Raw genomic sequence first — 21,726 nt, 5'->3', positions numbered from 1 at the left:
GTGCAGTGTTGCTGCGGGCAAGGAGTGCTGTGCCACACAGGGGTATGCCCCGCATAGGGGAGCCCCACGCACAAGGAGTGCACTCCGCAAGGAGAACCCCCCATGCAAAAGAAGTGCAGCCTGCCCAGGAGTGATGCCGCACACAGGGAGAGCTAATGCAGCAAGACGACACAACAAAAAGACACAGATTCCTGGTGCTGCCTGACAAGAATGCAAGTGGACACAGAAGAACACACAGCGAATGGACACAGAATGCAGACAATGGAGGGGAAGGGGAGCGAAATAAAATAAATCTTAAAAAAAGAATTGTATCAGCTTAGAATAAAATAAACCACTTAAAACAAAAAGAGGCCCTGAGGCTCCAATACCCTCCAGTTAGGAAGCAGGTTGAGAAAGCTACTCAGCTCCACATACAGGCCAGGATAACTTAGAGATAAAGAACAAAAAGCGGAAGAGAACTATTTCCAGATACGGGACTCTTCCTAATCAAGGAACTTATGACATGTACCCAGCTGGATTCAGAACTGCTGTGGGACAGTGACTGCTATGTGCCTTCTGCCTTTCTGAATGTGTTTATCCTGTCCCTGTCTCATCACTGGATGCTGGATGTGTGGCAGGCAGAGAGCTGTCTCTATCTCACAGGTCTTCAGATCTAGAAGAACTACACTTGAGGAGTCACACCTAAGAAGCCTCAGCTACACTTGGAAGCATTTTAGATTCTGAAATCCCAAGTATCAAGCATAACCATGATGCTATTATGGGATAAAACTTTGGGGATAAGTGACTTCGGGGGTTGAATTTTCAGGGAGGGGTTAGTATCTTTTGCATGTGGAAGAAATATGAATCAGTGCGTGCCAGAGGATGGTAGTTAGTCTCCGAAGATGGTCCTCCAGTGAGCCACGCCTCCAATTAGCGATGCCCTGTCTAGTCTTTTTCCACGTTGATTCTGAACCCACTTGTGAAATCAGTAGAATGTAGTAGAACAAAACAAAAACTCGCAGCTCCCATGTTGGTTCCTTAGATAGCTCACTCCTGGGACACTCCTTGGAACCTCATCACCATGTTGTGAAAAGCTTAAGTTACATGGAAAGGCCACATGTAGGCTGTCGGTTTGAGCGCCCAGCTGAGCTCCCAGCCAAGAACCAGCCTTAACCGCCAGCCACGTAAGAGGGCCATCTTAAAAGAAGATCCTCCAGCCCCATCAAGGCACCCCAGCTGCCGCCATATAGAGCTGAGATGAACTTTCCCCACTGAGCCTTGCCCAGATTGCAGAATTGTGAGCAAATAAGTGATCAGTGTCTGAAGCCTCTAAGTCTAGTGTGGCTTATTATGAATAGATAATCAGGACATGCATTTAACAGTATTTTGTTCTTTCTTCATGTTGTATGGTATTCCAATATATAAATATTCCACAATTTATACGTACTCTTCTGTTATGGACATTTTTAAAAAAGAGATTTATTGATTCCTTGTCCACTACCTGTTGTTTTGTGCTCACTGTCCATTGTGTGCTGTGTCTGCTCGTCTTCTTTTCAGGAGGCATTAGGAACCAAACCCGGGACCTCCCTTGTGGGAGGGAGGCATCCAATTGCTTGAGCCACCTTCACTACCTGCTTATTGTTTCTCTCATGTTTCCTGATGTCTCCTCATTGTGTCATCTCATTGTACCAGCTCACCATGCCAGCCTGTGGTGTCAGTTCACTGTCTTGCTCATCTTCTTTAGGAGGCACTGGGAACCAAACCTGGTACCTCCCCTGTGGTAGGCAGGCACCCAACTGCTTGAGCCACATTTGCTTCCATGTTTTGGACATTTAGATTGTTTCCAGTTTGGGGCTGTTGAGAATAATGCTATGAACAGTCTTCTATGTGTCTCTTGGTGTAAATATGCACTAATTTCTCTTGAGAACACAATTAGGAATGGAATTACTGGGTCATGAAGTATGCATAAGTTTAGGTTTAGAAGATACTGCCAAATGATTTTCCAAAGTAGTTGAAATGTTATATTTTCACTAGCAAGGTATAAAAGAGTCCATTTGCTCCCTGTCTTTGCCAACACTTGGCATTGTCAGTCTTTTTATTTTTTTAAGATTTATCTATTTCTCTCCCCTCCTCCCCCCATTGTCTGCTCTGTGTCCATTCACTGTGTGTTCTTCTGTGTCCACTTGCATTCTTATCTGTGGCACCAGGAATCTGTCTCTTTTTTGTTGCATCATCTTGCTGCGTCAGCTCTCTGTGTGTGCGGCACCACTCCTGGGTGGGCTGCACTTTTTTCACATGGGGCGGCTCTCCTTGTGGGGCGCAGTCCTTGCACATGGGGCTCCCCTATGCAGGGGACACCCCTGCATGGCACAGCATTCCTTGTGTGCATCAGCACTGCACATGGGCCAGCTCACCACACGGGTCAGGAGGCCCTGGGTTTGAACCCTGGACCTCCCATGTGGTAGGTGGATGCTCTATCAGTTGAGCGAAATCTGCTTCCCTAGTCTTTTTAATTTTAGCCATTCTGGTAAATATATAGTAGTATCTCGTTGTGGTTTTAATTTGCATTTCCCTCATGAGTAATGATGCTAAGTCACAATATATTCCTTACTTGAAAAGACTACACAGGGAAGCGGACTTGGCCCAATGGATAGGGTGTCCACCTACCACATGGGAGGTCCACGGTTCAAACCCCGGGCCTCCTTGACCCGTGTGGAGCTGGCCCGCGCGCAGTGCTGATGCGCACAAGGAGTGCCGTGCCACGCAGGGGTGTCCCCCGTGTAGGGGAGCCCCACATGCAAGGAGTGCGCCCCGTAAGGAGAGCCGCCCAGCGTGAAAGAAAGTGCAGCCTGCCCAGGAATGGCACCACACACACGGAGAGCTGACACAAGATGGATGACGCAACAAAAAGAAACACAGATTCCTGTGCCGCTGATAAGGATAGAAGCGGTCACAGAAGAACACACAGCAAATGGACACAGAGAGCAGACAACTGGGGGGGTTGGGGGAAAGGGAGAGAAATAAATAAATAAATAAATAAATAAATAAATCTTTAAAAAGAAAAGACTACACAACATTATGCATAGCATATTTATTACTAAACCTTTTTAAAATGTTCAGTTTGGCATATGACATCAGAAGGAAACAAATCAAAATATTGACAGTAGCTATTTTGCAAAGGGTGCAATGTTTATTATTTGTGTTTTGTGCTGTTTTTGATGTTTGCCTGTATTTGTTTGCCATGCGCTCTGCATTTTTAAAAAAATGTTAATGCTTAATTTAAAAAATTATTTTTAAAGTTAATGAAACAAGCAAGAAAACACCAACTACTTGTTTTTGCAAATGACAAAGTAAAGGACAACAGTGATATTATGACCAGTAACATCACCAGGAAATATTTATTGAGCACCTGCTGTATACCCAGCACTGTGGGAGGGGCCATGAAGGACAGAGAGCCGTGGTAAGATGTGGTCGCTGCCACTGTGTGGCTTCCAGTCTAGGTAGAGAGACGGGAACCAGGACCATGGGAAGCTGGGGGCAAACAGTCTCGGCCAGGATGTTACAGGCGCTGGAAGGTGTTCGGGGTCAGACCCCACCAGGGGCTTCGGGGCTTCCAGGCACCCACGTTCACGGCCAGGCAAGACAACGACCCACACGTCCCAGCTCCATATCGGCCCACTGAGCGTGCCCTGCCCACAGCCTTCCCTCCCCGCCACCTGCTTCCTTGTTCAGCTGCTGCTCAAAGTGCAACGAAGTGGGCAGAGGGGGGCGATGGAGAAGGTCTTCGGATGAGGTCCAAGTGCTTGTGTCGCACCCTCCCTCCTAGAAAAACCCACTGCCCCCCCACCCCTAACACAGAGTCGTCACTCTAGGGAGCCCACCCAACCCCCAGGACCTCCCCCTGCCCACCAGAGCTAACAGAGGAGGAGGCAGTCGCTGCCTGAGCTGCCTGAGGTAGAACGGGGCGGCCCGGCTTCTAGGGTGTCCCTTCCCCAGCCAGTCCACTGGGTCTGGGGAGACAGGCACCCTAGAGCTGCCACCCAGGGCTGGGAGGATAGAGGGGAAGAAGGGGGGGGGGGAGAGGAGCAGGGGGCGGGGCTAGGACGTGCAGTCCCAGCTGGAAAACAGTTGGGGCTTCCAGGAAAGGAGCAGGGGGGCCAGCGGGGTGGGGGACCAAGCATGGCGGCCGGCTCCCCTGTGGGGGGCAGAGGGGGCTGGCGGGGAGGTGGGGGGGTTTGCTACAGGACCCCCCTTGCCCCTGCCCACACAGGACAGAGTGGGGTGTCAAGGTCGGGAGGTGCCATGCCCCAAGCCCTGCTTCCAGGCTGTGCCCACTTCAAGGTCACCCTTCCCACCCTTAGAGCAGGACGGGGGACTCCAGAGTCTTAGGTGACGCCCCACTCTGCTGCGCCCCCGCCAAAGTGCCATCTGTTTACTTCTCAAATGAGGGGGAGTTCAGGTCTGAGAATCCAAGAAAGGGGTGGGATTTCATGACACCCCTGAGACAGTGAGCAGGGGGAACCCTGCCCCTGCAAAGAGTACCACCCAGAGCCGGGGTGACGCTGGCATGAAGCCAGCCCCATCTCACCTGGGAGAGAGGGCATTAGAGAGCACGGACGAGGGGGTTTAAATAAGGCTGGGAATAATAAAAACACCCCGCGCTCTGGCGGGCCTGCCTTTTTTTTTCTTTTTTAAAAATAATTCTAATGCCAGAGGCTGGGGAGTGGGGGGAAGAGTGGGCGGTCAGGGTATGTACAGGAGGAGGCGATTAAATTAAAACACAAATAATAATTAAGACGCACAAACTGAAGGACTAAGCCCGAGGACACGCGGCGGCCCTGCTCCCGGTGGCCCAGCTCGCGGTGGCGGTGGTGGCGGCCCTGCTCGCGGGCGCGGCCCCGGGCTGGTTAGGGCTTCCTCTTGCAGAAGACCAGCCGGCGCTTGGAGTGGTAGAAATCTGAGGAAGGAAAGCAGACGTCAGCCTGGCCAGGGCGCGGGGGCAGCCAGGTGCAGCCTCCCCCACCAGAAGGGCTGGGTCACCTCCCCCCCGGGGGCCAAAGTGACCCCCGGCCAAGGACCAAGAACTCTGGAGTGCCCCCCATCTCCCAGGGGGCACTTCTGGAGCGCCCCCCTGTGCTTCCCAGAGGAGACTGAGAGCGGGACCTCCAGGGGCCACTCCAAGGCCACCTGCCCGACACGGCGGCCACCAGCCATCGTGTGTGGTGCCTGGAGCGACAAACCCCCGGAACCTGTTCTCAAACCTAATCCGTCCCATGGGTGTGAACTCCTGAGACCAAGACGTGCTGACCACATTCATTCGTGAAGGTGTGCCCTGCCGAATCAGGGTGGGTCTTAATCCTAGTCCTGGACCCCTGACCGGGAAGGTCCCAGGGAGGGCGGGGGAGCAGCCAGAAGAGAAAGGAGAAGCCGAGGAGGCGGCCGGCGTGCGCACTGCCACGTGACAGAGGAGTCGAGGACCGAGGGCCATCGGCAGCCGACCCCCTGCGCCAGCTGCTGGGAGGAAGCAGCATCTGGATGGTGCTGCGACCTGGGGGCTTCTCCCAGCCTCGAAACCAGGAGCCAATAAATTCCCATTGTTTGGGAAATGGATGTGGCTCAATGGATAGGGCGTCCACCTACCACATGGGAGGTCCAAGGTTCAAACCCCGGGCCTCCTTGACCCGTGTGGAGCTGGCCATGCGCAGTGCTGATGTGCGCAAGGAGTGCCCTGCCACGCAGGGGTGTCCCCCGTGTAGGGGAGCCCCACGTGCAAGGAGTGCGCCCCGTAAGGAGAGCCGCCCCATGCAAAAAGAAAAAAAGCACAGCCCACCCCAGAGTGGCGCTGCACACACAGAGAGCTGATGCAGCAAGATGACACAACGAAAAGAGACACAGATTTCAGGTGCTGCTGACAAGAATCCAAGAGGACACAGAAGAACACACGGCGAATGGACACAGAGAGCAGACAACGGAGGAGGAGAGGGAAGAAAATAGAAATATATCTTTTAAAAAAAAATTCCCATTGTTTAAGCCAACCCATTGTGTGGTATTTGCTTTAGCAACCAGGAAACTAAAATAGATGGCTGTTTGAATTCTCCAAAATCAAATCAAATTAAAATCCAGCTCATCAGGTGCACTAGCCGTGCGTCGAGTGTTCAGCAGCCACATGCGGCTGATGGCTACTGTATCGGACAACACGGCTACAAGAGCTCTACCGGACAGGCTGCTCTGTGGGGTTCGGTAGGTCAGGTCACTTCACGTGCGCTGCGCAGTGCCTGCCTGTGTAAGGGTTAGCCCTTAGCGCTGTCGTCATCACCATCAGCTCCGACCGAGGCGCTAATTTGCTGTGGGACGGCTGGCTTCACCTCCCTGCGCCTGCTTCCTACAAAGTGAGAATGATAATGGTGCTGTAAGGATTCAGTGAAATGCTTTCTCTAAAGGCCGTGGGCCAGGGCCCAGTGTAAGCGGAGCCCTCGAATGTCAGCGTCGTTCTTTCACTAGTTATCAAGCACGTCCTGTGTGCCAGGCACCGTTCTGGGTGCTGGGGAGTCAGCAGTGAACAGAAAGCGCCTCCTTTTCTAGTGGAGATAATACCCTTGCGAGGCACTCAGTCTATATCAAGGCAAGGAAGTAGCTATGGACAGACAGATGATGAAAAAGTGCCCCAGAGCACAAAACCAGGCGAGCAGGAAGGGGAGGGAAGTGTGTGTGACAGGGAGGATGTGACAGATGAAATCATGTCCTCCTGCAAAGACATGTTCAAGTTCTAAGTCCAGGGGCTGCAGATGTGAACCCATTAAAAAAAAATCTTTGAAGACGTTATTAGCTAAAAGTGAGGCCAGGGGAAGCGGACTTGGCCCAGTGGTTAGGACATCCGTCTACCACATGGGAGGTCCACAGTTCAAAGCCCGGGCCTCCTTGACCCGTGTGGAGCTGGCCCATGCGCAGTGCTGATGTGCGCAAGGAGTGCCCTGCCACGCAGGGGTGTCCCCCGTGTAGGGGAGCCCCACGTGCAAGGAGTGCGCCCCGTAAGGAGAGCCACCCAGCGCGAAAGAAAGTGCAGCCTGCCCAGGAATGGCGCCACACACGGAGAGCTGACACAGCAAGATGACGCAACAAAAAGAAACACAGGTTCCTGTGCCGCTGACAACAGAAGCAGACAAAAAGAAGAACACGCAGCAAATGGACACGGAGAGCAGACAAATGGGGGTGGTGGAGAGAAATAAATAAAAAGTAAATCTTTAAAAAAAAAAACTGAGGCCAAATTGAGTGAGTGGGCCTTAATCTAATAGGACTGAGGCAACTCAATGCGGCAGGAGCCCACTGGGCGACGGGCTGCCGGCTGGCCCTGCCTGAACAGGACACCTGCAGAGGAAGTCTGAGGCTGCCGAAACCTCAGTTTGGACTTCTAGCCTCCAAAACTGTGCAAAAATAAAATCCCGTTGGTTAAGCCACCTAATCTGTGATTCTTTGACTCAGCAACTCAGGCAAACTAAGACAGAGGAAGAGTAAAGTTTGGGTAGGGCAACCAGGAAACTATTCTCATTAGTCTTCTCTCCACTGCAATCATCGCACCTCTCAGCCTCGTCTCCTTGCCTATAAAAGGTGGGTAAGAACGTGTAACGGCGTAGGACTGCCGTGAGGACTGAATGAAATATCAGCCTTAAGAAGCTTAGCAAAGCACCAGGAAATTCCCAGGAAATGTTAGCTAGTTGGTCTCGGCCGCAGGCTTGCTGTGTGACCTCAGGCAAGTCACTGCCCCTCTCTGGACCTGCTGGCCCCTTTGCCTAATAAGCAAGCTGCACCAGGCATGTTGGTTCTTTGGGTGGTGGATTTTGTGAGTAGGGTTCCCTTCCCCGCACCCGTCCTCACCTGTCATGCTGGTCTGCCCCCGTTTCCGGCGCTGAGGGGCTCCAAGCCCACCTGGGACCGCGTCAGGCTGTTGAGGGGAGCGAGGCACGATGGTGCAGGACAACGACAGGTCCACGTGGTCCCCCTGAACCAAGTCAGCCGAGCTGCAGGGCCACCTGTCCCCCTCAAGGTCGTCCCCGCCCCCCACGGACAGGTAAACCTTGGGCAGCCCGAGGCCCCGCACGCGCTCCCAGGCGAAGTCGCCCTCCAGCGGCGTGTCGGTGACAAAGTCGAAGTTCCAGCGCGCGCGGGCCTCCTGCACGCAGCCCTCCATGAGCGCGTCGCAGTCGCGGCGCAGCTGCTCGCTGTCCAAGGGGCCGAAGAGGCGGCGGCACACCTTGCTGCTGCACGGGATCTGGCGGGCGTTCCCCAGCTCCGACATGGCGCCTGCGGAGACACAACGAGCCCCTGGTCACCGGGGCGCTGGGCCCTCCTCGCCAGGCCACGCCGCGCACCCTCTGGGGGAGGCTGGTCTTTTCCCGGGCCTTGCCTGACCCGCCCGGATACCAGGGTCTCTCCGGTGCCCTCCCAAGGCCCCAGGCCCACGAAAAAGCACGGGCAGGGCCAGTGCCCAGCCAGCCTGGGTCCCCCAAGGTCGCCGGGCAGCCAAAGGACAGGCTTATGTCAACAAAGACAGGGTTATCGCAACAGGGGGAACCAGGGTCCTGTTTACCACCTGATACTATCAGCGAAAATAAATTTGTTTTCCTCCAAAGGTGTTCTAGAGGGTGTGAATGCCCCCAAAGAGGTGTGAATTGCAAGAGTCCAGCAGTTTCCCAATCCCGTCAAGAGGTCAATTCCCAAGGGAACCAGCAGGCTGAGGGTCCTCCCTGCACCTAAGCAGGACTGAATCGCCCCCAAGATCCGTGCCCTGTAAATCTGCACCTTAAAAGCACCATGGATTTGGAAATCAGAAAGACCCGGGTCCTCGTCCTGACTCTGCCACCTGCTAGTTCAACTTCAGCAAGTCAGGCACCCTCTCTGGACCTCGGTTCCCTCGTCTGCAGGACGGGGCTCTGGCAGAGCTCAAGGAGCATGGCTGTGCAAGCATGCGCGGGCAGTTGGGGAGGCAGACGGAGGAGAGGAGAGGCTGTACTCTCGATGGTCAAGAGCAGGGGCTCTGGAGCCAGACTGTTTGGGTTGAAATCCAGGCTCTGCTGGGTGACCCTGGATGATTGCCTCAACCTCTCTGGGCTCTAGTTTCCTCACCTCTAAAGTAGGGAGAGTAAGTGAATGTCTGAGAGGATAGCTGTGTGGGTTAACTGAGTTAGTGCCAGTCAAGTGCTTAGCACAAGACCTGATACACAGAAGTGTTTGGGAAACGCAAAGCAGTATTTCTCTCTGCCCTCAGTTCTGGCTGAGCCTTCTCCCCATCATTCCGGCTCGCCCAGGCACCATGTTCCTCAGACGGCAGCTGACAGGTGCTGTGGCAGGGCCTTTCCCAAGGAAGTCACCGGGCGGGCGGCCTGGGGGTGAGCAGGAGTGGGGCGGGGCAGGGCAGGGCCAAGCTTTCTCCTGGGCAAAGCCACATCCTGCCAGGCACGTCAGGTGATCTGAAGTCTAGACATCTCACAGTCCCGGCTCTGCGTTGCCTCCCAGGAACCCGTTTTGCAGGCAGAGAAAATTAAAGGTGGCCAGTCTACCTGGCTCCGCTCCTCCCACTTCAGGAGAGGGAAACCTGAGCGGGAGTTTGCCCATCAGGGCAGCCTGACTCCAGGGCTGGGCGGCTGCGTGACCTTGGCAGGGACTGATTTTCCTGGGGACAAGTCCTGATGTGCAGGCTCTGAGGGCAGAAGCTCTGCTAAGTGGCTTCTGGGGCAGGAAGGCCTGTTCCTGTGCCACACCTACCCCACCCCACCTCTCACCCAGGGCAGGGCCCCGACTCCACGGCTCAGCTGACTGGGCAGGGACTCGGGGACCTCAGACCAAGTTTACAGGGCAGGAGCTGGAAGAGCCCCATGGGGGGAATCACACAGTAGAGCAGGCAGAGCCCTCAGGTAACATTTGCCCACCCTCTTCAGGACAGGAGTTGGAATTTATTTATACATTTTTATGTCCATAGTGGCACTCTACAAACATCAATCTGCTTTAAAGATATATATATATATTTCAGAGGTACCAGGGATCGAACCCAGGACCTTGTGCATGGGAAGCAGGTGCTCAATCACCTGAGCTGCATCTGCTCCCCAAAAGGTAAGTATATATTAGCTACTTTATATAAAGATATATTTTATTTATTTCTCCCCACCCCCTTTGTCTGCATTTGCTGTGTCTGTCTGTCGTGTGCTCGTCTTTTCTTTAGGAGGCACCAGGAACTGAACCAGGGACCTCCCGTGTGGAAGGGAGGCAGCGCCTAATCACTTGAGCCACCTCCGCTTCCTGCTTTTTAAAGAAGAGGAAATCAAGGTTCAGAAGGGTTAAGTAATTTGTCCAAGGTCGCACAGCTCCCAAGTCGCATGGCCAGGGTGCCCCGGGTTCTGCATTCTGTGCTGATCCCCACTCCCTCTCTAATTTTTGAGGTTTCTTAACCAAAGATGCCCCTCAGAATGACTGGGGCAGCTTTTCCAAAATCTGCATTGAGGGGCCCCTCCATCCCCAGGTCCCCAGGCCAACTTCATGCAGACGCAGGGGGCTTCAAGCCAGCGTCTGACAGCGCTCTGCAGGTGGGCACTCGGGGTGCCGGCCAAGGTGGGCACCCGGAAGACTGAAGCGGGTCTCAGAGGGCCGCTGGCACATGGGAAGAGGGGCCCTTCCCGAATCTGGGAGCTGGGCGTTCCTGGGCTGCCAGGAGTTGAAAATGGCACCAGAATCAGGGCAGGGGCCCTCCTCCTTTAGCACCCCTTCCTGTAGGGCTCTCATGGTCTTCTCCTTTCCCCCCAAAACCAGCTCTGGCCCGGGTTAGCATAACTGGCAGCTCAGAGAAAACTCAGAAGCCCAAACCCTCGTTTTGCAAACAAGTGACTGAGAATAACTTCCTGGGTCGGCCTCACGCCTTAGACTCCAGCCATGTTTTAATCCCCCGGTAAAGAGTAACCTCTTGGTAAGCACTGTTGAACCCCTGGGGTGCCCTTCCTGCGGGGCAGCGGGGAGGGGCCGGGTCAGCCGAGGGACGGCGGCGGGGAGGCGGGGCGGGCCGAGCCCGAGGCGGCGGGAAGGCGCGCGTGCTGCTCGGGCAGAGGCCGGGAGGGGGCGCCGGCCTCCCGGGGATCCCGCCCGCGCGGGGTGGGAGGCCGGGGGCGGGCCGAGCGGCGATGAGTCAGTTTCCTGCACAGCCTCCCCCGCCCGCCAGCTACCCGCTGCCACTCGGCGGCGCGTCACCCTGGGGTGGGCCGGGGGAGCGCGCGGGGCGCGCCGGGGGGGCGCGAACACGTCACACTGAGGCGGCCCGGCTTCCGAAACGCCCGCCGCTGTTGGGAAACCGCGCACTCGCGCGTCTGACACACACGCACGCACGCACGCACCCTCGCGCCGGCATCTGGCCCCTCCACCTTATCTCCACGCCCAAAGCCCTGGATGAGTCAGATCCCTGGAAAATAAAAATAGACGGGAACAACGAAAACAAAACCGCTCGAGCGTCCTCTCCGAAACGCGACGTGGAGGGCGGGCGGGCGGAAGGGAGGCGGGAGCTGCCTGCGCGCCCCGAAGTGCCGATCCAGCCCCAGGATTGCGCCCCGCGCGAGGGCCGCGTGCCCACGGCGCGGGGCGGGCAGGGCGCGCCGCGGTCCCCTCCGGGCGGCGGCGACGGGCCCCCCCGCTCCGCTCAGTCTGCCGCCCCCGGGGAGGGAGTCCTGGCTTAGGCGGGGGGCGCCACCCGCTTCCCACCCCCGCCCCACGGTGCCCGGGCTCCCCTCGAGCCCCGCGCCCCGACCCGACGGCGGGCCGGCGGCGGGGGGAAGGAGGCTGGCCGGAGCCCGCTCGGGTCCCGGCTTCCCTGGGAACACGCTGTGCCAGCCAAGTAGGGCACTGTGCTGACGAGGGGCGGACACCAGTGCGCGGCGGGGGCGAGGGCTTCGGGGGCGCCAGCGCCCCCGGCCCGGGCGGGGCTCTGACTTCACCAGGCCCGCTCCCCGGGGTCTTCTTGTCACCGTGAGTCACCTCCTCCCTTGCCCTGAAGGGACGTGTCCCGGCACGTTCCCGAGGGCTGGGGACAATGGCCCGCGCTGGCCTCAGCGCCCAGCGGGACGGCGGGCTCGGTGGCGTCGGGGCCCTGGGCCTCGGGGACCCGGGTCGGGGCAGCACCGGCTGGGCTCGAAGGCGCCCGAGCCGCCGGGGGCGGGGCCCCCATGAACCTGCCTCGCTCCTCGTCGCCCGCCCGTTCTGGGATCTCGGGGAACCGGCTCTCATCCCCAAGTGGCTGGCGCGCTCAGGGGGTCCCCCTGGCCCACCCCACCCCCGCCTCAGCTGATTTTCAAGGGGAGGGCGCGTAGTGGGGACCCCCAGTACTCGTGCCCACCCGCCGCCTGGAGTCTCGGACGCATCCCGACCCCCATCAGTGCGCACCGACAGGCACCCGGGCGCGCAAAGCCAGCGCGCACGGCGCCCCGCACGCCGTTCACCTGCCGCAAAAGCACCTGTGAACACAGCGCGCGCACCCCCGCGAGCACGTCAGCGCGGCCCCGGCGCCGGTGCGCTCCTGCCCGCCGCGGCCCCTCACCTCCGAGCGTGTCCGCGTCTCGTGAGCTCACCCCGGCCCGGCTCTCCCCAGCCTCCGCCTCGACAGCCGCTCGCACCTCGGCGGGCGCCGCCCCGGGAGGCGCAGATATAGCCCCGGCGCGGGCCCGCCTCGGGAGGCGGGACCGGCCGCTCGGGCCACCGCGCCGCGGGGCCCGCCCTCCCCCGGGGCCCCGGCCGCTCCGCGCCCCCCGCCGGCCGCAGCCCCGGGTTCCCCGCCCCCGCGGGGGGCGCCTCCCGACCCCCGCGCGCCTGGCTTGGTGCTCCACGCACGTCCGCTCGAATTTAGCCCCAAAGCCGGCTTTTTTCCAGGTGGAGAGTGAGGGGGCGCTTCCGTGGGGGGGGGGGCGCATTGTTAGGATGAGGCCCCCTTCCCGTTTCCGGCCCTTTGGTGACCGAGTCTGGGCAAGGGCTTACCCCTCACAGATGTATAAAAATCCATAAATGACAAAAACGAGGCTCTTCACTGCGCAATTCCCAGAAAAGTCCGGCCAGTCCCGCGGATCCCTCACAGGACCAGCTGTCCCCGGGCACCTTGGGGTACTCAGACCTCTACCTCAGGGAAGTATCTCTGAGGCCAGAGTGGAATTCAATCTCCTTTATTTCACAGATGAGGAAACTGAGGCCCAGAGAGCTAACGGCGTGCAAAACTGTGGCTTGTCAAATGTCTCAAGGAAAGAGAGAGCTGGAATCACTTCTCAGAGAAATGGGCCAGTGAACCAGCTCCCCTTACCCCATACCCCCACCCCCAGCCCCCTCACTCTCACCTCAACAGAAGATCCCACCGTGATGTGGGCAGACCGAGGGCTAGGAAGGGGAGAGGGATTGGTGAACGAGGGTATTTCACACGCACCTCATCTTCACTGCTGGGGAAACTGAGGCTCAAAAAGTTTAAGTGACCTGCGTCAGGTCACACAGCAAATAAGTGACTATGGCAGGGTTGGAAAGAAGCTCTTTTGCCTCCATCCCAGAGCTCTGCCTGCAGCCTTCTCTGCTTCAGTGGCCCTAGACTGGGGGGGAACGCCCCAGGACCCCCTCATTTCCAGGGAACTGACGGAGGTGACATTGATGAAGGACAGCTCTGGAAGTCCACTGGAGCTTCTGTATGCGAGTGTGAGGTGTCCCGCTGCTCCAACTACCCCCACACCCCCAGACCCCTTGCATCTTAACTTTGCCTCTTGCCTTCACTTGAAGCATTTGCAGAGAATGCTTTAAAATAAAAATAAAAACATTTTTTTCCCTCAGAGAATGGAGCATTAATCTGAACATTAAAAAAATAGAACCCAGCCTCGGAGTGGCTACAATTACTGACATCTAGGGCTGTTGAGTGTCTGGAAAGCTCTGCCCGGACATGCCCTGTCTTTTCTAACAAGGCTGACCTCAAGGAGGGCAGGCTTCTCTATGCCGGGATGGGAGGTCGGGGGTGGGGGGCACATGCCCAGACCCCCTTACCTGCCTAACCCTGGAGTCAGGCCAGCATTGCAGCTGCACCTCAGGAGGGCCCCGGGGGGGAGGGGCTCAGGACCCCCGGCTCCCTCCCAGGCACACCACCCACGGGCTGTTTGTCAAATGCCCAGCACAGGACGGGCACCTCCCGCTACCGCCTTGAATCCGCCCGGCTTTCGGGCATTTCAAATAGACCTGACATTGTCTGTCTGTTTATTTTGGATTTTTTTTTTTCCTTTAAATGAAGGCTTGTATTGAATTATTTAAAGTTTTGTGGTACTGAGCTCCACAATGAAATAATTGTTTTTGTTGTTGTTGTTGGGAAGTGAATTTTTTTTAATAACTCCTAGCTCCCCACCACCACCATAATGGAATATTTATTAAGCACCTACTAAGTTGTTCAGTACATGGGGGGGAAAAAAAAGGGCTTGCCACTCTGCACATGGATGTGGCGTTAGGCACGCCCGTCAAGAGAAGACGTCTGCCCTGAAGAGAGCGAAGGGGCAGGTTTTCAGAGGTCACAAGATCCGACTCCTACCACACACACACACACGCACACACACACACCGGGTTGTGTCACATCCCAGGCCTTTTCCAAGAAACCTGCGGAAATCATATACCCTGATGGGAGACACTCGGGCCTCCCAGAAAGAAGTCTCCGAGCCACGGAGGGTCTCCTGGCTCCCACCACCCTTCTCCCGGGCCCAAAGCCGGCAGCTTCCCAGGACAGAACAGCCACCAGCTCTCCCCTGCCAGGGCCCAACATGCTGGGGCATGTCCGGAAGGCTGTGGGGGGAGGATGCAGCCGCAGCCTGCTGCCAGGGCCTGCTCTCCAGGAGGCAGGAGAGCCCAAACCAGCGTCCCCACCCCGGGGCTGGGGAGCAGATTATGGAGAGGGACGGCGGAAAGCCCAGGCCCGGGGAAGAGGATGTAAGCAGCGCCCGATGGTGGCAGCAGGAGTCGCTGGGGTAGGAAGAGGAAGTCGTGCGGGCAAGGTCAGCACTTCTCAGAAGAGTCTAGGGGAGTCCCAGCCGGGGGGCAGCCAGCTTCAGAGGAATTCACCTCCACACCCGCTCCCAGGAAGTGAGACCCCAGAGAAGAGGCAGAACAGGGATTTTATTACAGTGCTGAGCAGAGTAAGCCCTGTGTTTTTGAAAAGAAGAATTAGATTGGGAATCCACGCCCTGACCTGGTGGGGACTTTACATAGCCAGCACAAAGGTCAGCACTGACCATACAATGAGACACAGAAATTTGGGACAGAATTTATGCCACGCAAACACCGCCAGCCTCCTTAGCTGACTGCCCAAGTCTGAAATTTCACCGTCAGAAATTCAGTCCTTTGACCTAAATCTGTTCTTTGTTAAATAAGATCATATGGACAAAATGCTTAGCACAGTGCTGGGCATTAAAAGCACTTCACGACTATTAATATTATTTCTGTAGTACAAACACTTCCAGGGAAGGCAACCCTTGGGGTTTAGTGGGCACGTGGACATTGGTGTCTTACGTAGGGTTCCCAGAAAACACACTCAGAGGTGGACATTTGCATGCAGGAGGTTTATTGGAGAGTGCATTCAGGGTCCAAGGCCGCTCCCAAGAGTAAAGCCAGAAAGACCCCGCTAGACCCCGGCCAGGAGATCCCGTTTGGAATGAGATCCATTAGGCATCAAGGGGAAGCCCCGGATGCCTTCAAAAGGCCTCATCATTGGCCCCCTGAGAACTGACAGGTGAGACAACCAATCAGAACAGCAAACCCCTGGGGCCCCGCCCCCAGTATCAGAAACCAGGGGAGTGAATAATGACTTAATAAAGGTAGCCCAATAACCCCAAACGCTCTTTCTACCTGGAGGCGCCTGCTCCTATACCTTAGGTGCTTAATTCTGTTCTTTTCTCCCAGTTGTCAATAAACTACTGGCCTAACTAAACAGGCATGTTCTTAAATTCTTTTATGTAGCACAGCCAAGAACCTCAACGAACCTGGCATCCCCGGACTTCAGAGGTCCTATGGTCATAGGCCACGGGAGGCGCAGAGGGCTCTCTGTGCCTTTGCACATTCTGTTCCCTCCTCCTGGAATGCATTTCCCTGACCGTCCTACCCCCCCTCCCCCCACACACACACACCCACACTCCTCTCCCTGCCTGTGGAAATCCTGCGTGACCCAACCTACCTGACTCCTTGGGTTAAGGCCTTTCAGCCTCCCCCTAGCTCCCAGAGCTCCTGGCAAGCAAGCCTACCCACTGTGCGTGGCTGCTTGGTTGCTGTGCCTGTGCGTCCTCTGGGTTGGGAACCCGGAGAGATTGAGCCCATGTTTTATTCGTCTTTGTACCTTTGAGGCCTCGCAGCCTCAGCTGAGAATTCAGTGAATATTTATGGAAAGGCCATTTTGGGGCTGCACGCTGAGATTAGGCTTCAGTGCCTGTTTCTGAGGCCTCTCTTCTATTTATTCATTCATCTATTTATCGGTTCTTTCAAAATAATGCAATTAACACCTGCTGCTCAGCCTAAGAACTAGAACATTACGAATCACTGACACTTTCCTCTGTGTTCCTCTCCTATGCTGTCCCCGGGCTCCCATACCCCGAAGTAAGCATTATCTTGAAATTTTATATTTAACTTTTCTTTGTGTTATCTCCCCCCCCTCCCCAAGATGGCTCCCTCGTCTGTGTGCTCATCTGCTCGTTGTCTCTGCTTGTCGTGCCTGTTCATGGTCTCTGCTCACTGTCTCCGCTCATTTGTCTGCTCAGTGTTTTTGCTTGTTGTCTGCTCATCTTCTTTAGAAGACATTGGGAACCAAACCCAGAACCTCTCCTGTCAGAGGCGGTGCCCAACTGCTTGAGCCACATCCACTCCCTGCTCATTGTGTCTGCTCATTTGTCAGCTTGTTGCATCTGCTTATCTTCTTTAGGAGGCACCAGGAACCAAACCCAGGACCTCCCATGCAGGAGGCAGGCACCCAACCACTTGAGCCACATCCACTCCCAAATTTCCATTGTTTTAAATAGTTTTATCACACTGTAGCCAAGACAGTAATATTCAACCATTTTTCCAGGTGCTCTCCTACCTTTCCCAGCCACACCTTACCTCTCCCCCGCCCCCGCCATACATTTAGGCAGGCCATATGGCTAGCTCTGGCCAATGAACAGTGAGCACAAGTGGCATCTGCCTCTTTAGGGTTGAGGCAGTAAACAGCCCCGTTGCAATTCTCCAGTGTTTGTTTTCCACAGCTGTCACAAACATGAGGTCTCACGTCCCAGATGGTCTCAGCCTGGGTCCCTGAGTGACTGTATGGCACACAGTGTACCACCCACTTGTGTGGGATACATATATGAAAAAGAAGTAATCCTTTGTTGCATGAACTCACTGAGATGCCGGGGTCATTTGTTATAGCAGCATAACCTAACCTAAGGCAGGCTTCGGGACTTTTTATCCAGTGGGGTGGATGGCTGCAGTTTGCAAAGCATGCAGCACACACTGAGCCACACACACCTCCGATATGCACACTCTCTTGTATCTCCCTCCCCTTAAAAAGGGCCGGCCTTCTGACTCATCTAGTGCACAGAATGAGGCCCGTTCCAAGCCGAAGCTTTAAGGAGGTCTGGCAACTCCTGCTTTTGTATTCTTGCATGACACGAGTCACCATGTAAGAAGTCCAATAACCCCGAGACCACCATGCTGTGAGAAACCTAACCGAGTCACATGCTAGGCCACGTGGAAAACAGCCACAGCCCTGGGCCCCCCCGCCAGCTCTACGAGTGAGCTACCTCGTAAGTCGACACCTTCCCTGCTGAGCCCCCCACTTGAGTTCTCCCAGAGGGGGCAGAGACCAGCCATCCCCAATGAGGGGGTATCCCCAGCGAGCCCCTACCCGAAGTGCAGAATTGTGAGCAAACAATCATTGTTTCTACTACATGTTGACGTGGTTGTTACCACAGTAACAGATGATTAGCACATGGTTCAATCATTTCCAGTGTTCCTTAACACCCAATTATCCTGGGAAGTTGACTTGGCCCAACGATAGGGCATCTGCCTACCACATGGGGGGTCCAAGGTTCAAACCCCGGGCCTCCTTGACCTGTGTGGAGCTGGCCATGCGCAGTGCTGATGCGCGCAAGGAGTGCCCTGCCACGCAGGGGTGTCCCCTCGTAAGGGAGCCCCACGCGCAAGGAGTGCTCCTGTAAGGAGAGCCGCCCAGGGCAAAAAAAGTGCAGCCTGCCCAGGAATGGCGCCGCTCACACTAAGAGCTGATGCAGCAAGATGACACAACAAGGAGAGACATGGATTCCAGGTGCTGCTGACAAGAATACAGGCGGACACCAAAGAACACACAGCTAATGGACACGGAGAGCAGACAACTGGGGTGGGGGAGGGGGGGAGAGAGAGCGAGAGAGCGAGAGAGAGAAATCCAATTATCCAATCTTCTGTCAAAGAACATTTGTGTTGTTTCCTTTTTTTTTTGCTGTTATGCATAGGGCTGCTATAAATATTCTTACCCATGCCTCTGGTGCACACGTGTCACAGTTTTTCTGACACACACCCGGAAATAGAATTGCCCCATAATCTCCCTGTCAGGAGGAACGTGATCAGAGAAGCATCCACACCAGGTGGCTGGGCCTCACTGTCTGTCTCTTTTGAGATCACTGGGACAACTTTAAAGCACTTTTGGGAACCCACATTGGGGACTGTCATTGCTTACTTTTTGGTGGAAGAACCACAAAAAGAAATCCAAAGGAATGAAGCACTAACGGTAGAATTGCAGATTTTGTGACACCTGCAGAGACGTTTGGTGGCAAGGGGAACTGCCTCCAGGACCTGAATCCAGTCCCGTCAGCTGGTCTTCAAAGCCTCCAAGCCACCCCTTCCCTCGAGCCCACTAACGGGCTTCTGGATGATCCCCGAACAGTGAGAAGGATGCATTCTTTGATTTTTTCCCCTTCCTTAGCCAATGATTTTTAAGCCCCTCCCAAGAAAAGTTCCAGCATGCCTCGAGTTACTGAGGAGGGTCTTGGATTTGATCCTCTGACTGCACGGTGTGGAATGTCAAGAAGTGACTTCACACCCATTATTTCACCTCTCCCCTCCACCCAGGACAGGGGCCTTCGACTCATCTCGCAGGTAGGGAAATGGAGCTGCCGGCTTTGGCTGAGGGTCCCCAGGGAGGGAGCCGGGGCACGTCCCAGGCTCTCACTGTCGCCCCGCCAGCCCTGCTGCCCTACCCCCATCAGCTGTTTATCCTTGTGTTTTCTTCTCAAGGGTGGCTCTGAGTGTCCCCCCTGGCTGGAATGCCACCAGAGTCACAGTGGAATGCAACAGCTGCAAAAGCCAAGCCTCCAAGCCCGGTGGCCCCGCTGGAGCCGAGCTCAAAGTCAGGGCGAGGGGGTCGCCCTCTGCCCACCCCCGGCGGCTTCTAAGCATCGCACACCTGCTGCGAGGAGGATCTGCCGAGAGCTCCTGCCAGGAATGTGGGCGGCGCAGGGCTGGACTTGGGAAGCAACGGGGGCCCTGTGTTAGGGTACCAGTAACCGCTGTGACCAGCCTCAGATTTCAGTGTCTTAACCCAACAGACATTTTCTCGCTCACCTATGAATCCAGTGGGGATGTTTCGTGGGCAGGTGGCTGAGCTCCAGGAGACCGTTCAGGGGTGCAGGCTCCTTCTGTCCTGTGGCCCTGCCAGACCCCAGGGCCTTGGACTCTCTTCCAGCTGGAGGAAGGAGAAAGAGGAGGGAAACCTGTGCACTTTGCCACCTGGCTTTGAGCCAGCTGACTCACATTTCCCACCTACATTCTCCGGGTGAGAACTTGTCATGTGGCCCACTGAGACGCCAGGTCCGTGTGAATGGGGGCACAGGTTAGCAGTGACCTGCCGGCCACCACAGGGGAGGGAGGCAGGTGGGAGCCTCTTCCCTGCCCCCTCTTCCTGCCAGAAGGTCTTTTCCCACCGAGCCTCTGGACACGGCCACCAGAAGAGCAGGGCCGCCTCTGCACTGCGCGACCTCAGACCTCGGTATCTTCATCTATAAAATGGGCACTTTCACAGCCATGATCTTACCACTGCCCCAAGAGCCTGAGAAACAAAAACAAGGTCGACCCCCCCTAGTTCCTAAAGGAGGAAACGGGGACACACAGAGACAGTGTGGCTCACGGGAGGGCGCGCCGCAGGGCCCAGTTTTGCCCACCAGTCAACATGGAAATCTGCTGAGAAGCCACTGGGCTGAGGCGCAGGAAAATCCCTTACTCAGCAAAGCCGGCTGAAAACCCCCTGGGGGCCCAGGAGAAGGATTACGAAGAAGAAAGGGCCTTTCACTGCCAGGAATGGAGGTGCGAGACCCTGACAGGTCCTTGCCGGTGCCCGCGGTCACCGCGCCCGGCTGGAGCCCCTGGGGGCGCCGCAGCCCCGGCCCAGGAGTCTCAGCACAGCGGGTGGCGGCCCAGGGCGCGCTTTGGGGGACTCCTTTTCTAGAAGCGCGCAGGCCCTGCATCACATGGGCTCTCTCCGGGGGACCCGGGGGGCAGTGGCAGCGGCTGCGTCTGGGGAGGGAAGCAGGTCCCCAGCGGCCTCCTCCCGGGGCGCCCTCGGAGCCGCGGGGTGGCCGGAGCCCGCGGGGGGTGCGCGGGCAGAGCGCGTCTCGGAGGGCCCCGCGGGCGGCTGCTCGCGCTTTCAGGAAAAAGTACCGCCCTTCTGCACGGCATTGCGCACACTTTTAAAAGCCTGGTCTCATCGCCAGCCCTGTCTGAAGCCGAAGTGGGGCAAGAGTCAGCCTCGCGAGGGCGCAGGTATTTTGAAAACTCTCCCCAGGGGACTGGACCCTCCCCGCCCCAGCCTACAGCCGGTGGGACCCTGCTTTGGTCTGTCCCCGCCCGGGCCCCCTGTCTCACCCGTGGAAGCTCTCAGCAGCCCCTTCGCAGGAAGGAAGGCACGAGGCCCAGGCTGTGTCCGTGGGGAGGGGGCGCAGGGGAGGGGGGAGCCCGGGCATGGAGCAGAGCTGGGTGGCCAGGAGCCAGGTGGAGCCCCCGGAGGCCAGCGCCCCCCAGGCCCTGCAGCCCAGAAACACCCTCCCCCGCCGGTCCCCCTCCCTCTCTCCCCCCCCTCCGGTACCCCCTCCCTCCCCCTTTCCCTTCCTCCTTCCCCCGTTCCCCCCTCCCTCTCCCTCCCTCCCCCCTCCCTCTCTCACCCCCCCGTCCCCCCCTCCCTCTCCCCCCCTCCCTCTCTCCCCCCCCTTCCCCACCCCCACGCGGCCGAGCAGCATCTCTGACCAGCACAGCTCGCGCTCGGCCTTGCCCGGGCTTGCCTTGCATTGCATCATCGTGGAGCCTCCGCAGTGGCCTTGCCGGGTGCCAGGGGAGCCGCCCACTCACTGCTGGATAAAACCGGCTAATTATATCACCCAGGGACCCAGGGCAGGGGCATGTGGGCGTTTTCAGCTGGCTCAGCCTGTTTCCACTTGCTTTGCGTGAGCATTCTTGATGTTTTCCATAATAATAACAACAACCAACGAGGAAAAGAAGCCGCCAGGGTCCACCTGCCGCTCAGGTCCAGGAGAGACGCATCCAGCCCTCTGAGCTGAGAAAGCCCAGCGCCGCGCTCCTGACTCCCGAATCAGGGCTCTGACAGCGGGACGCAGCGGCGTCAGCAGGACCAGAAAGACAATGTTGCTCGAAACATCAATAAAAGTCTTTGTTTTCCCCCAAATCTTTAAAGTTCTATCGGCAGTTTAGTCA

General features: G+C 56.8%; 1 protein-coding gene across 3 annotated transcripts; it reads right to left on the bottom strand.

Annotated features, from left to right (window-relative positions):
• Window positions 1-3,055: 3,055 nt before the first annotated feature.
• CDKN1A (cyclin dependent kinase inhibitor 1A) lies at window positions 3,056-21,277 on the bottom strand. Of its 3 annotated transcripts, none has more exons than XM_071218435.1 (4): window positions 21,262-21,277; window positions 19,588-19,708; window positions 7,852-8,277; window positions 3,056-4,936 (listed from the first exon to the last, which is right to left on the bottom strand). In XM_071218435.1, exons 3-4 carry the CDS (start codon window positions 8,270-8,272, stop codon window positions 4,887-4,889), a joined length of 471 nt encoding a protein of 156 aa, XP_071074536.1. In that variant the 5' UTR covers window positions 8,273-8,277; window positions 19,588-19,708; window positions 21,262-21,277; the 3' UTR covers window positions 3,056-4,886. The 3 variants fall into 3 exon arrangements, with proteins under 3 accessions (XP_071074536.1, XP_004450438.2, XP_004450439.1); XM_004450381.5 differs by lacking the exon at window positions 21,262-21,277 and adding an exon at window positions 20,884-20,946; XM_004450382.5 differs by lacking the exons at window positions 19,588-19,708; window positions 21,262-21,277 and adding an exon at window positions 12,545-12,620.
• Between the last annotated feature and the right edge of the window lie 449 nt (window positions 21,278-21,726).

Source organism: Dasypus novemcinctus, chromosome 11, assembly GCF_030445035.2.
Source record: "Dasypus novemcinctus isolate mDasNov1 chromosome 11, mDasNov1.1.hap2, whole genome shotgun sequence".
Classification (NCBI taxonomy): Eukaryota; Metazoa; Chordata; class Mammalia; order Cingulata; family Dasypodidae; genus Dasypus; species Dasypus novemcinctus.
Note: the sequence above shows the minus strand (reverse complement) of the source record. Positions and strands in the feature narration are given on the sequence as shown.

Excerpts from the sequence above, each read along its gene's own strand:
- CDKN1A (XM_071218435.1), bottom strand. The coding sequence starts at position 8,272 with ATGTCGGAGCTGGGGAACGCCCGCCAGATCCCGTGCAGCAGCAAGGTG. Across the intron at positions 4,937-7,851 it reads GGGGCAGACCAGCATGACAG|ATTTCTACCACTCCAAGCGC; the intron begins GTGAGGACGGGT and ends TTCCTTCCTCAG.